Raw genomic sequence first — 15,671 nt, forward strand, 5'->3', positions numbered from 1 at the left:
ATGCAAATGTATTCATACTCAAAAGGCAAGACAGCATACATCAATGATCAGATCAATTTACATCCCAGCTGTTCTTTCCTGATTTTCCAGGTAACTTGCTCAGTTTCTAGCCATTATTCTAAATGGAAAGCTACGAACATCATACCAAAGCAAAAATCCTACATTGATCTTAGCAACCTTCCTATTTTCCCCTTTGTTAGCTTAGTTTCCTAATTTGTGAGGCCTATTAGTCATGCTTATAGTAACAGCATGCCTTTCATTTTAAGTCCCTCGTGACCTAAATTCCTTTAATGAATATGTGGGTTATGTCTTCCAGGTTAATGGATCTTTCAAATCAAAATGCTCACTCATGCAGGAATCCAGAATGAAGAGTGATAGAGAGTATTATATAAAAACCTCACTGAAAAGTGATGAAGGATATCAACATGTTTGCTTGTTGAATACTAACCTGCTCCCTTCTATGTCTGGGGGGCTTCAATCTGTTTAGCGCATCATAACAATCACTGCTAAATGCTTGGGGACAAATTCTGGAGGAGGAGGAGGAGGAGGAGGAGGAGGAGGAGGAAGAGGAGGAGGAGGAAGAGGAAGAGGAAGAGGAAGAAGGAAGAAGAAGAAGAAGAAGAAGAAGAAGAAGAAGAAGAAGAAGAAGAAGAAGAGGAGGGGAGGGGGGAGGAGGAGGAGAGGAGGAGGAGAAGAAGAAGAAGAAGAAGAAGAAGAAGAAGAAGAAGAAGAAGAAGAAGAAGAAGAAGAAGAAGAAGAAGAAGAAGAAGAAGAAGAAGAAGAAGGAGAAAGAGGAGGAGGAGGAGGAGGAGGAGGAGGAGGAGGAGGAGGAGGAGGAGGAGAAGAAGAAGAAGAAGAAGAAGAAGAAGAAGAAGAAGAAGAAGAAGAAGAAGAAGAAGAAGAAGAAGAAGAAGAAGAAGAAGAAGAAGAAGAAGAAGAAGAAGAAGAAAGAGGAGGAGGAAAGGAAGAGGAGGAGGAGGAAGGAGGAGGAGGAGGAGGAGGAGGAGGAGGAGAGGAGAAGGAGAAGAAGAAGAAGAAGAAGAAGAAGAAGAAGAAGAAGAAGAAGAAGAAGAAGAAGAAGAAGAAGAAGAAGAAGAAGAAGAAGAAACAACATATGTCATATTATACTGTCTTCTATTGATGAAGAAAAAAAGTGCAGCTTAAATGAAGGTGAGAATTTTTCTCTAAGGCTTTTCCCAAATGTACAAATAAAAAATGAATAAAACATAAAACAATGTAAAGGAGAAATGCTCCCATTACTTTTGGAATACATCCCTTGATTTGCTGCATGAAACCAAGCATGGCACAAGAAAAAACGAAGATGGCAAAGGTAACAAACCAAGGAAGAAAAAAGGGGAAAAGGGCTTCAATCACAGTTGGCAAAGCCTGGGTGAAAGCTTCTTCTGGACCATTTACCTGCTCTTTCAAAACAGAGATCCAGAATCAAATTTAAATACTTTCCAGACATCACCAGTCAATACTGTGAGAGTCATTTGAGATGATCACTGACTGACACCTGATCTATAACATTTGGCAAATGAAAACATAGAATGACATCGATACATTTAATTTTATTTTACGATGGTTTTGTGTCATATGCTCCGCCCCCAGGGGTGGGGCTGTTGGGGGTTCGGGAGAGCCCCTAACTGGGCTTCTGTGCAGTTTGGAGAACCTGCAAATCCCACTCCTGGCTGGCTCTGCCCATTCCTCTCCTCCTCTCCCAGGAGTCCCCAAACCGCCCGTTTTGGATGCAGGTAAGTGCAGGGCACGCACAGAGGCTCAGGGAGGGCGAAAAATGGGCCTCCCAGAAGTTTGGGAAGGCTGGAAATGGGCCCATTTCTGCTTTCCAGAGAGCCTCCGGAGCCCAGGGAGGCTGTTTTCACCCTCCCAGAGACTCGAGACAAGCCTCCGCAGTCAGGGGAGGGCAAAAATACACACACACACCGTGCAGGAGGCCAACTAGGCCAGGCCCACCATTCCCACGCCCACCCAGCAGCCGGGCAGAGAACCCTTTGCTAAAAAAATTTAAGCCCACCCCGTCCACCCTCCCCCCAAATTTTGCCATGAAAATATAGAATGGGAAAAATAGAAGAATTGACCCATAACGAACGTTTTGCTGTGCATTGGGAGGAGGGAGGTGTCATATCCCTACCAGGAAGCTTGCAAAGTTGTAAGGTGTTTCTCTGCATCAGCATTTCTCAACCTTGACAACTTTAAGATGTGTGAACTTCAATTCCCAGAATTCTCCAGCCAGCATGTTTGAAATAGGTCTGTTTTGGATCCATCCCATATTTTGCAATTTGGTATGTATTTTAAATAGGTGAAACAATGATAAAAATGATATCCATAAAAATGGATAACATACAGAAATATCCCAGCAATATACCCACAACCCTGGAGAATGCCATATTTGAATCTCTGTTATAGAAATTAACATGAGCTGCATTTAATATATTTCCAGCATTGTAACAGTGCTATCAGTGTAAGAGGGAGAAAAGAGGGAAATGCAGAATCCTGCTTTATAGAACTTGCCAGTTTAAATCTCCTTAAAGGAAATACACACCAATTTCTTTTAAATATTTGAAAGAGAGAAAAAAACTTTCTGAAGATACTTTATACATTCAGTCCAGATAACACTGTTTGGAGTTCTGATTGACAAGACAATGACACACATAGCTAGCATCCCAAGGTACTTTGATAGTTTTAAATTCCCTTTTATCTGAACATGACCTTATTAAATTTAGTAGGGAGGCATAAATAATCCCAGTTAAATGAACTCTCAGAGGGAATTCACCTCTATTACCTGTGCTATCCAGCTAGTGGATTACAGCTTTCAAGCACTCCCAACTTCTAATGCTGCTAACTCCCAGCTGCTGAGAGAACTTCAAAATCTTCTATGTACTCATTCAGGAATTTAAATAAAGTGATTGTTCAAAGGCATATTAACATTCAACATGAAAATCTTCACTGGAAGTATGTCTGCCACTGCTATTATATATTGTAATTATACGGTTCTCTCTTTGCAGGGTTTTTCTGCTATCAGGTATTAGGACTTTGTTAGCTAGAGAGTCTTCAAATAAGTGTAGGAAGGTGAGAATGTAAACAGACAACCACTATTTTAAAAATGGAGAAATAATGATATCTGAGTGCTACAGAGAGTAAACACGAGAAAAAAAAAATACAAGTTTTGAACCCACGGAGAGAGAACATAGGTTTTGAACTCAAGTTTAGGAGTCAACCTTAATGGTCATGTGATGACCTGGCATGTACCACAAATATAACAAAAAACAAAACGTAAATAAAGGTCCCTTAATGCCTTCAACTTGGCTTCACTGTTCAATTGTTCACAGTTGGAGATTAAACTATTTTCAAAATAACATTCCAAACAGTTCAAACTCAAATAGCAGATAACGAAGCAAAAACCAAAAACAAACCACACTGAAGAAAGTTCCACAACAGACCAGGATAATTAATTACAAACTTCAAGAAGATAACCAGGTACAGTCCATTGCAAGAACACCAACCAAGATAAACCTCATCCAGGAAAAAACGCGCTTGTCTCCAGCGTTTGCTAGCATGCAGGTCCAAACTCTTATGTAGATCTCACACCTGCAACCCATGAAGAGGATCATGGCCCTCTTCTCCCGAGTAGACCACATTTTTCCCCTGATCCTCTCCTCCCTGCATGCCCTAGGATGGATAGGGAATGGGCCTGGGTCCTCCTCTGACTCAGCTGGCCTCTGCCCTTCCCCAGCCTCCTCCACAACCTCTGGAGCCACACTTCCACTCCCTGTTGGCTGTTCTTCCTGTCCCTCAGAGTCAGTCTCCACCAGGGGCACGACAGGTCAGAACTTAGAACCTTAACGGGTCTAAGTCTACATGGAGAGAAGTAAGCAATGGGGTGCCATAAGGTTCTGTCTTAGGCCCAGTACTCTTCAATATCTTCATTAATGACTTCGATGAGGGAATAGAAGAGGAATTTACCAAATTTGCAGATGATGATACTAAACTGGCAGGAATAGCTAACACCCAAGAAGATAGGCTCAAGATCCAGATGGATCTTGACAGACTAGAACACTGGGCTGTATTTATCAAAATGAAATTCAATGTAGAGAAAAGTAAAGTCCTACACTTAGGCAAGAAAAACCAAAAGTACACAAATAGACTGGGTGAAACCAGGCTCAATAGCAATAACTGTGAGAGGGATCTTGGAGTCTTAGTGGACAACCAGCTAAATATAAGCCAGCAGTGTGCAGCAGCAGCCCAAAAAGCCAATGCAATCCTAAACTGTATTAACAGAGGGATACAATCAAGATCAAGGGAAATACTAATACCACTCTATAAAGCCTTAGTAAGACTACACCTAGTCTCCAGTTTTGCATCCAGTTTTGTTCACCACACTATAAAAAAGATGTTGAGACTCTAGAAAAAGTACAGAGAAGAGCAACCAGGATGATTATGGGACTGGAGGCTAAAACATATGAAGAACAGTTATAGAAACTGGGCATAGCTAGTCTACTGAACATAAGGACCAGGGGAGACATGATAATAGTCTTCCAATATTTGAGGGGCTGCCACAGAGAGGAGGGGGTCAAGCTATTTTCCAAGGCACCCAAAGGCCGAAACAAGAAATAATGGATGGAAACTGAACAAGGAGAGATTTAACCTGGAAATAAGGAGAAACTTTCTGACAGTGAGAACAATCAACCAATGGAACAGCTTGCCTTTGGAAGTTGTGAGAGTGTTATCACTTGAGACTTTCAAGAAGAAGGTCAGATAGATAACAACTCCCAAAACCAGAAAAAACAGATTACCCATAACAATAAAGAAGCTTCAATCCAAAAAGAGATCACTTTGGCAGAAAAACAAATCTGGTCACATTGCCAATTTCAAAAGCTGATACAAAAATGCATGCCACCAGATAAAGCACCAATTATCACATTAAACAAGAGGAAAACCTTCTACAATTCCACCCGCACTTTCTACAATTTTGCAAACAACAAACTAAAAGACTCAAAGTCCATCCCACCCCTGAAAGGACCTAATGGTAAAGATGCAACGGTGACACCATTAAAGCCAACCTCTTTAATACATTCTTTGGCTCAGTATTTGTAAACAGCAGTGGATCATGCTAATATTTCCTAGTCGAACCACAGACAACTACAATGATCTAATACATATTGATTTTACAGAAGACAATGTTGAAAAGGCACTACGCAATCTAAAACCATCTCTATCTATTGGACTGGATGGAATATGTGCATACTTCTTAAAAAAGCTACCCACTGCCATAGCCGAACCTCTAAGCATAATCTTTGAAAAATCCTTCAGGACCAGCTCCTTGCCAAACCTATGGTCACTAGCCACGGTCATCCCCATCTTCAAAAAGGGAGACCCCAGCCTAGTTTCAGAAAAGAGATTTTTTATGTTTTTATGTTTTGTGTTTATGTGTATTTATGTATTGTTTGTCTTGAAAATAAAACTTGTTTAAAAAAAAAAAAGGGAGACCCCAGCCTAGTTGAAAATTACAGACCAATCTCCTTATGCTGCGTCACCTGTAAAGTCGTGGAATCAATTATTAACCAATCCATTATCCTCCACTTAGAGACAAACAACCTACTCTCTAATAAACAATTTGATTTCAGGAAAAAACTATCCTGTAATCTGCAACTCTTACACTGCAAAAACATATGGACTACACAACTCGATTAGGGCAAAGAAATAGATGCAATCTACATAGACTTCTGTAAAGCCTTCGATTCAGTGGTACATGACAAACTATTCCTAAAACTAAAATCTTATGGTATCTCTGGACAACTGCATAACTGGATAGAAGCATTCCTGTCAAACAGACAACAGTGGTCAAAATTGGGAGCGTCTTATCAAATTCTGTACCTGTCAACAGTGGAGTCCCCCAAGACAGTGTTCTAGGACCAACTCCCTTCATACTCTATATAAATGTGATCATATTAAGAGCAATAGTGTTCTTTTCTCTGATGATGTAAATCTGTTCAACACTAATGTCAGTCTGCGCTCCATTCAAAATCCAAGAAAGAAATACTCAGACTCCATAGATTAGAGCAAAGTTTTTTCTTTTACTGAAATTCAAAGTGGAAGCAACAGGTAGAATTCTGAATCTAAGAAATTAGGCGCGCAGATCACATATACAAAGGGGTGACATTGATCCCACTCCCAAAGTCCAAGATCTTCCTCCAATAAAAAGTTCTGAATGTGATCATGTGGACATCTGCAGGTGGTGATGAGGCTTCTGTCCGTTGACCTTGACATATTTTGATAAAATTTAGCAGTTGTGCAGTAGAAAGACAGTTGAGCAAGGAAATAAAAACTTAAGAACAAGAATTCTATACTCCCCCTCCTCCTTCTCATTTACAGCACAGGAATGTAACACCTCCAGCTCTCTTCCCCTCCAATCCCCCCTCCCCCGTTACTAATGACAGCCGGAAGATGATGCAGAGCAGTGAGAAAGATGCATAGCAGTAGAAGAGATATAGAAGAGATCTTGAAGGCTGACATTTCTGCTACTTTTCAAAAAGACCTCGACTATGTGTCAGAATGGTCAAACAAATGGCAACTTCAAATCTCAACAAATAAATGCTCTATCTTACATATTGGCAAAAAATCAGAAAATAAAATACAACTGAATAGTCAAGATCTTGTTGATGACCCAAGCTTTGTCAAGGACCTTGGAATACTCATCTCAAATGATCTAAGTGCTAGAGCCCACTGTAACTACATCGCCAAAAAGGCATTAAGAGTTGTAAACCTAATCCTGCATAATTTTTTCTCCGGTAATATCACTCTACTAACTAGAGCATACAAAACATTTGCTAGACCAATATTTGAATACAGCTCACCAGTCTGGAACCTGCATTACATATCTGATATCAATACAATTGAGAAAGTCCAGAAATATTTCACAAGAAGAGTTTCCCACTCCTCTACTTGTAGCAGAATACCTTATGCCACCAGACTTGAAATTTTAGACCTAGACAACCTAGAACTACGCTGCCTTCGGTCCGATCTAAGTATAGTACGTAAAATTATATGTCAATGAATATTAAGTTTCAACCTTAACAATGCAAGAGCACACAATAGATACAAACTCAAGGTAAACCGCACCAAACTTGATTGCAGGAAATACGACTTCAGCAACAGGATGGTCAATGTCTGGAATACTCAGGACTCTGTGATTTTTTTCCCCAAACCCCAAAAACTTTAATCTTAGACTGTCTACTATTGACCTCACCTCTTTCCTAAGAGGTCAGTAGGGGGCGTGCATAAGCGTACCAACTGTCCCTGTCCTATTGTTTCTTTTTATTTTTCTTATATGTATCCATTTCATGTATTCATAACTATGTTTATACTTAATACCTGTTATCTTATAATCACTTGACAAAATAAAATAAATAAATAAATAAAATTAAGTGAAAACAGAAACTTTTGAAACACCACTTTGGGATATGTCATTCTCATGCATCCAGGATTAAAATGCAAACAAGTTGTGCAGGTTAAGGATTTGTGTGTTTATTTTTATAACTTCCTATAACCATTCCACAATTTTAGCACAGGTAGTCCTTGAGTTATGACCACAATTGAGCCCAAAATTGTCCTGTATGTTTTGCTAAGTGAAACATTTGTAAAGTGAATTTGTCTCATTTTACGACTTTTCTTGCCACAGTTGTTAAGTGAATCCTTGCATTTGTTAAGTTAGTAGTAACATGGTTATTAAAGTGAATCTGGCTTCCCAATTGACTTTGCTTGTCAGAAGGTGGCAAAAGGTGATAACATTACCCTGGGACATTGCAACTGTCATAAATTTGAACCACATGCTGAGCATCTGAATTTTGATCACATGAATGATCAAAATCCACAATGGGGATGCTGCAATAGTCGTGAGTGTCAAAAATGGTCATAAGTTACTTTTTTCAGTGCCGTTGTAACTTTGAACAGTCACTAAATGAACTAAATGTTGAAAGTCAAGGGCTACTCATACAGCTTTCTAAAGCCAAAACATATTAGCCTATAGTTTTTTTTTTAAACCAACTGAATGACAGTTCATAGAAATCCTATCTTCTATTGTAAATCCTATCCTCACATCTATCTAAATCTGACCCATCAAACAGCATATAAGTAAGGACCATCCCAGATAAATATTTCTCCACCTTGACAATTTGAAGATATGTGGATTTCAACCCCCACAATTCCCCAGCCAGCAATTCTGGGAATTAAAGTCCACACGTCTTCAAGTTGCCAAGGCTGAGAATGAATGAATGAATGAATGAATGAATGAATGAATTTTATTGGCCAAGTGTGATTAGACACACAAGGAATTTGTCTTGGTGCATATGCTCTCAGTGTACATAACACTGAAGCACTGGTCTGGATCCTGACATCCAAATGCCATTTTACTATGATTAGCTCTTCACATTTTTTTTAGATTTCTGTAAAAAGTGTGGAATATAGACATGGATAATAGAATAGGCATACACGCAGTGGTTGGATTCAAATTTTTTTACTACTGGTTCTGTTGGTGTGGCTTGGTGGGCGTGGCAGGGGAAGGATACTGTAAAATCTCCAGTCAAAAGTGGTATTTGCCGGTTCTCCAAACTACTCAAAATTTCCACTACTGGTTCTCCAGATCTGGTCAGAAACTGCTGAATACCACCTCTGATACACTGCCTTTTGAAGAATATAGATTATGGTAGTGATGGCCAACCTAGATTGATGAGAAATCTGTGCCCATGATGATTGTGTCTCCCACTTCTGCACCAAACAACTCATTTGACTGGCTAAATAAAAGGTAAGTACTTACAATGTGTTTAAAAGGTAAGTACTTACAATTCCAATATCTGGTGACATACTATGGAATTAAAAGTTGGACATTGACAAAGCAGAATAGAAAATATGACATAATGTTGGGAAAGATGAAAGAGGGCAACCCATAGCAAGATGGATGAACTGAATTGTCCTGGCAGTACATCTTTAGAAGATTTGAGGTTGTGGACCAATCATACTGAAGATGGTCAATCTATGCGACCACTAAGAATTATCAGTAATCTGATGCCACACAATCAGTCCACTGACTTCTATCTGGACATATTTACAATACGGCTGCTCTGTCTGCTAACTTGACACTCAACAATGCACACTTCATTTCTATTTACAGACTGAGAACCACACTGCAAAAGGCAAAATAAACACACTAGTAGAATGCTATTGTTTCTGCTCATATTAGATATACCAGGAGAATAGTTTACATCAAATTTTAGGCTTGTTCAAAAGATTAGAAAAATTGCATATAAAATAAAGTTGTATAAAATGGAAAGGAAAAGAAGTGAACATTCTTGACTAAAAGTGAATATTCCTTTAACCTAAAGATGCATGCATATTGTCTGTGAAGTAGTTCATGAAAGGTGGAGCTGAGAATGAAAAGCCCATACATCTAGTATCTCCAAGGCCAAACTTGGAGGTTCCGTGTGAAGATCAGATCTGCACAACTTGTAGAGGCAAAAAGGCCACATTGATAAAATTAAAAATTATTGTGAGCTGTGAACCGCTGTTCGGCTGCTAGCAGAACAGCGGCACTGAGGACACCTGGAGGCATTGGAAGCACCTAACAGTCTGCCTTTTGGAGTGTTGGCAGCACTTCCTCTGGTGGCAGCGACATTTGGCAGTGACAAAGTTACTCAGCTTTCCAAGCCACTATTGGGAGCACAAGGCAACTTAAGCAGGTCATAGATGGCCCATGAGCTGTATGTTGTCCCCTAAATGGGACTTTGTGAACCTTCTTTTAAAAGACATATTTCAGTGGTTTGCTACTAGCTAAAGCATGGTACAGTACAAGAAAGCATCTATACCAGTCTTGTTTACTGTTTAGATCAGAGGTGTCAAACTCAATTTCATTGAGGGCTGCATCAGAGTTGTGTTTGACCGAGGAGGGCTGGGGATCGATGTGGCCAGCTCCACCTCACTTGTGTCAGGGGCACCTGGACTTCCCTGAGACCCTCCCTCTCATTGTAATTTCCTTCCTTCCTTCCTTCCTTCCCTTCCTTCCTTCCTTCCTTCCTTCCTTCCTTCCCTTCCTTCCTTCCTTCCTTCCTTCCTTCCTTCCTTCCTTCCTTCCTTCCTTCCTTCCTTCCTTCCTTCCTTCCTTCCTTCCTTCCTTCCTTTTCTTCTTCCTTCCCTCTTCATTCTGTCTTCCCATTCCCCCTTTTCTTATTTTTCCTTCCTTGCCCTCTTCCCATCTTCCCATCTTTGTCTTTCCCCTTTTGCTTTCTCCTTTCCTATCCCTTCTTGCATGGCCAAATGCAAAAGGGGAAACATTTCTCCTTTTGTTTTGTTTTTACTTTGTTTTGATAGCTCTCTGCCAGCGAAAATGGAGCCCCCATTTTTGGCCACGACAGCCTCCTACAACCCTCTGCCAGCAAAAATGGGTTGACAGGGGCTGCATGCACCCCTTCAAGCTCCATTTTCACTGGCAGAGGGTTCCAGGAGGCTGTTGCAGCCAAAATTGGGGCTCCGGGGGCCACACACAGCCTCCCTGAGCTCCATTTTTGTTGGTAGAGGCACTGTTGGCTGGTTGTTTGCTGTTTCCAGGCTGGTCCTGTGGGCCAGATGTAAGCACCCCATGGGCCGGATCCAGCCTGTGGGCCTTGAGTTTAACACCCCTGGTCTAGATCTTTTGAGTCACAACTTTCCTTAATTCTATTCAGAAAGGGCAAAGGTCAAGGAATTGACCATCACATCTGGAAGAATCACACTAAAGAAATGTTGACTAGATGATAGCACCTTTTAGCACCTACTAAACTTTGACATGTCAACAACTATTCATTCCTTATCATTTGAATCCTACTAGCAAACAGAATTATTAGAATGATCAGGAGAGAAGATCATTCCACCACTCACGCCATCATTCAAGATAGGCTTATAATGGCAACAGCCATAGTGGAAAAAGAGGTGTGTCTTTGGGAATTTTGTTAGGACGATTGAGTCAGAAACATCTATCTAGTTCCAGGAACTAGGAGGCAGGAATAGTGCCAAGAGATCAAATCATGAAAACCAAGCCCCCCAAAAATAATAATAATGATAAAGAACAGGATCAAATTCCTGTTCAAAAAGAAAGTTTTTTTGTAAGCCTTCCAGTGGGACTTCAATGGGTAGGATCCCTTCAGAATGTGAAAAGTGTGTACAATTGCATACATTGCATACATTGCAATGTCCTACCTGTCAATGAATACTTCAGCTTCAACCATAACAACACAAGAGCACACAATAGATACAAACTCAAAGTAAACCGCACCAAACTTGATTGCAGGAAATACGACTTCAGCAATAGAGTGGTCAATGTCTGGAATACTCTACCCGACTCTGTGTAGTTTCTTCCCCAAACCCCAAAAACTTTAACCTTAGACTGTCTACTATTGACCTCACCCCTTTCCTAAGAGGTCTGTAGGGGGCGTGCATAAAGCGCACCAACGTGCCTACCGTCCCTGTCCTATTGTTTCTCTTATTCTTTTATTTTTCTTATATGTACCCATTTCATGTATTCACAACTATGTATACATTTATACTTATTATCTTGTAAACAATTGGCAAATCAAATAAATAAATAAATAAATAAATAAATAAATTCTGATAGCAGTTCTGATAGCTCAGAAGATAGCAAAACTATAATTTAAGAAAATCTGGTTGTTATTCTAGCAAAATATAAGCTTACTGCCTTTGTAGCTTCCTATTTGTTCATCCTTGTTTATGGAGGGTGGTGGAGTTCCTTATCACAAATACTTACTTACCTGTCAATGCATACAGGGTCCCTCTCAAGAAATTTCTAGAACTGTGAGCCCAACAAGACTTTAGAAAAAGAGAATACACCTATTCTCAGTTCTTTACTTTGTTTTGAACATACACATAAAATGAAGGCATCTTCATAGCTGCCATATGTTGAATGGGTCTTCACTTAATGGTTTATGGGAGGAAACTGTCATGTTGGGATTGTTTTGATTGGAGGATGATAGCAAAATTCACACGGATGCTGTAGGCATGTATATGTGCAACACAGTAGTTGGGGCCACAGAGTTACCCTGTTTCTCCAACAATACGGCCTCCCCCAATAGGAAGTCCCAGCATGTTTTATAGGCATGAAATGAAATTAAGCCCCTCCCCCCCCAAATTAAGGCCTATATTAAAACATGCAAAATGGTGGGGAATGGTGAGGGGGCTTGCCGTTAGGAAGTACTTTTGTTGCACACCTGGATATGGTGCTGCCTGCGTTGACCCCAATACGAAGAGCCCCACCAACGCCGAGGTCAACATCCAAGCTGTTGCTGCCTGCCCGCCCGAAGATGCAAGGCGGGGGAATTAAGTCACCGCTGAAAAGACGACCTAGCCATTTTTGGGGGGCTCAAAAAAAAAAAAAGACCTGGCCTTATTATATGAGAAACACGGTAGTATGAACGTCTCCTTCTCTACACCTATCTATGTGCTGGAGACTCTGCTGCTACTCCTGCATAGATTCATGACTTTCTTATTTCCATAAAGAAGCTGTCTGAAGACGTCTCCGTGGTCATGTGGCTGGCATGACTAAACCCCAAAGTTGCACGGAATGCTGTTACTTTCCCACCAAAGGTGGTCCCTATTTTTCTACTTGCATTTTTACATGCAACACTATAAATCCAGGGTCCTCTTTTTATGGGTGAGTAATGTATCAAGCCTCAACTATCATGACAGTACTCACACCCATTAAACCAACCGCACAAAACTGGGAATATTCCTTAAGTCCAATCAATATCTATTCACTGTCTTCATCAAATTGTTTGCAAATCCAAATTACAATGGATTTGCAGCATCATCCAATCATCAAAACTAGAGAGAACAGTAACAGCTAATGAAAAGTGAAGTGACAACTTTGGAGTAACAACACTGATGGTGAATAAAGTAGACATAAAATCAAATATTGCCCCTGAAAGAATTTGCAAGGTGCCATGTTCCTGATTTAAAATGTTTCTCTTGGCATTTATATAAATAAATGTCAAGAGAAACAAGATAGATCTATTACTGTATACAATATCTAAAATATGCATTTACTTAGCAATAAAAAGACCCCTTGGGCACAATATTTAATACTAGCATATCAGTGCTTAGTGATGATCCCAATTCTACAAAGCCAAATAGATCCTCTATTGGTGAAGATCTCTTTCAACCTTCTGCCAGGCTGAGAATCTATGTATTTGTATGTGATCCACATAATACATAGCACACAAACACAGAAATCCTAATGCCTGTTCTCCCCCTCCCTTCTTTCTAGCATTTTTCCACAAATGCAGGATTTATCATCTGTTTTGGACAGAACATGCTTTGTCTAGTGATACGCCCCTTTTTGGAAAACCAAAACATTCTGAGGGACATCCCACATCAACATTCAGTAGACCCGTGCATAAACCACACAGCCCTTATGGCACCCTATAATTACTCTCCCTATACATTGGCCCTGGCTACCATTCTCTACAGCACTACAGAACTGATTCACGGGGACCTTTTTGTGCCACTTGCAAACTTGGAGCTTTTAATCTCCCTTGAATTTCATCTCTAACGTGGCTATACATACTGTAAACCCATTAGACTGAAATATATCTCACTGAAGTCAGCAGGACTAAATTGGATTAGAGATGCAAGTGATTTGGTTTCCCATGCTTGGTTACTTCCTGATTTTAACCTAAGTCATCTTGGCCCTATTTAAGGGTTTCCCCTCCTGCCTTAGTCTCCAGAGCATCTCTTCCAAAGAGAAGAGCAGAAAAAATCATCAGGAAAAAAAAAATCATCTCTCTTCATATAACAAACAAGCAAAGGAGGCACTGCATTTTCCAAAGGCTAATTTGTAGGCTCCTCGTCGTATAAATATTTCATTTGATCATTTGTCCCCCCCCCCCCCCCCAAGAGGATGGACACAAAAACAAGAGAATGTTTTGCAAAAATGGGAAGATGCCAAACAAGGGGGGAAAAAAAAACAGAATTGACTTACACCTTTTGATGTGAAATTATTCTTCTGGAGTCTGTCAGCAGGAAAATAACTAGCCCATTTCTCTCTGGCACTGTTGCTCCTGTCTGTTCTATGGACATAAGAAAATAAAGGTATTGAGAGGCAGGCGAAATGCAGCCACAGAACTGAGGATCTGGCAATGCAGCTGATTTGCTTAGGCTCAGATAAAGCCCTTGAGAGGGTAAAGATGCTGCAGGTATCAAGCAGGTAGAGAAATACCTTTCAGGAAGCAAAAGATGCTTCTCTGGGAGAGGCTAGTTCTACCCCTTTCCTTGCGTAATAGCAAGAGGTGCTCTGTATCTATACCTCTGGCATACTACCAGCCAGAATTTCAGAACGATGTCTGTGGGGTCCTAGTGCCAGTGGTTGCAGTTACTTCTTGTAAATCACATACTAAGTTGCTTCTGAAGACAGAGAAAGGTGTAAGATGCTTATATTGGAAGCAAAACAACAACCACAGCCCAGATTTGGTTCAAAGCCACTCTTGATTCAAATCTCCTCCCCTATGAAAACCTTTTAGAAAATACATAAGGGGGGAGATAATTGCAAGAGAGTAAAAAAGAACAAATGCCTTAGAAAATCAATAGGACTGATATTTTATAACCCAACCTGAGCAGAAAATTAAGAATTGTCGTCAAATTAGTTTGCAGTAACTAAACCTGATAAGCATCAAACAGTCACCTCTCCAGGGAAAGTCAGGTCTAACCAGATGTTGGACAACCAGTAAACAGGCTGCTCAGTGGCTCTCCTAGAGCCAACAAAGGCATTCAAACAGTCAACTGCCCCAACCGTCTTAGAATGGAATGTATAGTATTCAAATATATAAGAGTTCTGAAACAGTTGCTGAAAAGGAAAAAAAAATGGCAGGCATTTTTAAAAAATTCCTTCCTCCTTTTATTTTTTTCCCCCTTTTTTTCAAGAAAAGAGGCAGACAATCTGGAAGCTGCAATTTATTTATATATTTATGTTGGGCCACTGTGGATATCATCAGGGATAGGATGTTGCCAGCAGACATCACTTGTTTGTATTCTGTTTTGCTATTCTTGTGGTTTGTGGATGTTGTTGCAGAGAGGTAATTGAAGGCAAATAAATGAATTAAATCAGGCAGAGATGACCTTGGCGACAGAATCTCCATAGACAAATCAGGCAGAGGTTCTATGCACCTCTTTTCTTTTCCTTTTCTTTCTTTAACTAAAAAAAAAATAAGGTCAAATGTGCACTACTGTATTTTTGCATTTATGTTTTTTTTTTTTCAATTTCTTAACTGTATTTTAAAGCTCAGTCAATGAAACAAACCAATGGATCATGGAATAGATTATCACATAGGCAGTCAAGGCAAAAATGATGAGACTCAGATTATCCTCCACACATTATATGAAGACTTAGTGAGGAGGAAGAGGAGGACACTCAATTCCTGGTGGGAAAGATGGAAGGAAAGTGAAGAACAGGACAACTAGCAGGAAGGTGGATAGAGTCCGTGGTGACAGGGCACTGTTAGAAGACTTGAAATGTCAGGTTAAGGTCACATCAACATGGAGAAAGACTATTTATGTGGCTGCTAAGAGTTGTCACTGACTTGATGGCACCCAATTAGTTCTAATTGCGCTCTACTCCC

The 15,671-nt window shown here is 40.2% G+C and overlaps 1 protein-coding gene across 1 annotated transcript in view; it reads right to left on the minus strand.

Annotated features, from left to right (window-relative positions):
• RAB27B (RAB27B, member RAS oncogene family) overlaps positions 1 to 14,223 on the minus strand; it is a 118,947-nt gene extending 104,724 nt beyond the window's left edge. Inside the window, exon 1 of the mRNA XM_087958625.1 lies at positions 14,039 to 14,223. Coding sequence (XP_087814751.1) covers positions 14,039 to 14,136 — 98 coding nt within the window. The 5' untranslated portion in view covers positions 14,137 to 14,223. The remainder of the gene's footprint in view (positions 1 to 14,038) is intronic.
• Positions 14,224 to 15,671: the final 1,448 nt, after the last annotated feature.

This window comes from Notechis scutatus, chromosome 2 (genome assembly GCF_049901735.1).
Source record: "Notechis scutatus isolate UNSWTSFEM ecotype Mainland chromosome 2, rNotScu1.2, whole genome shotgun sequence".
Classification (NCBI taxonomy): Eukaryota; Metazoa; Chordata; class Lepidosauria; order Squamata; family Elapidae; genus Notechis; species Notechis scutatus.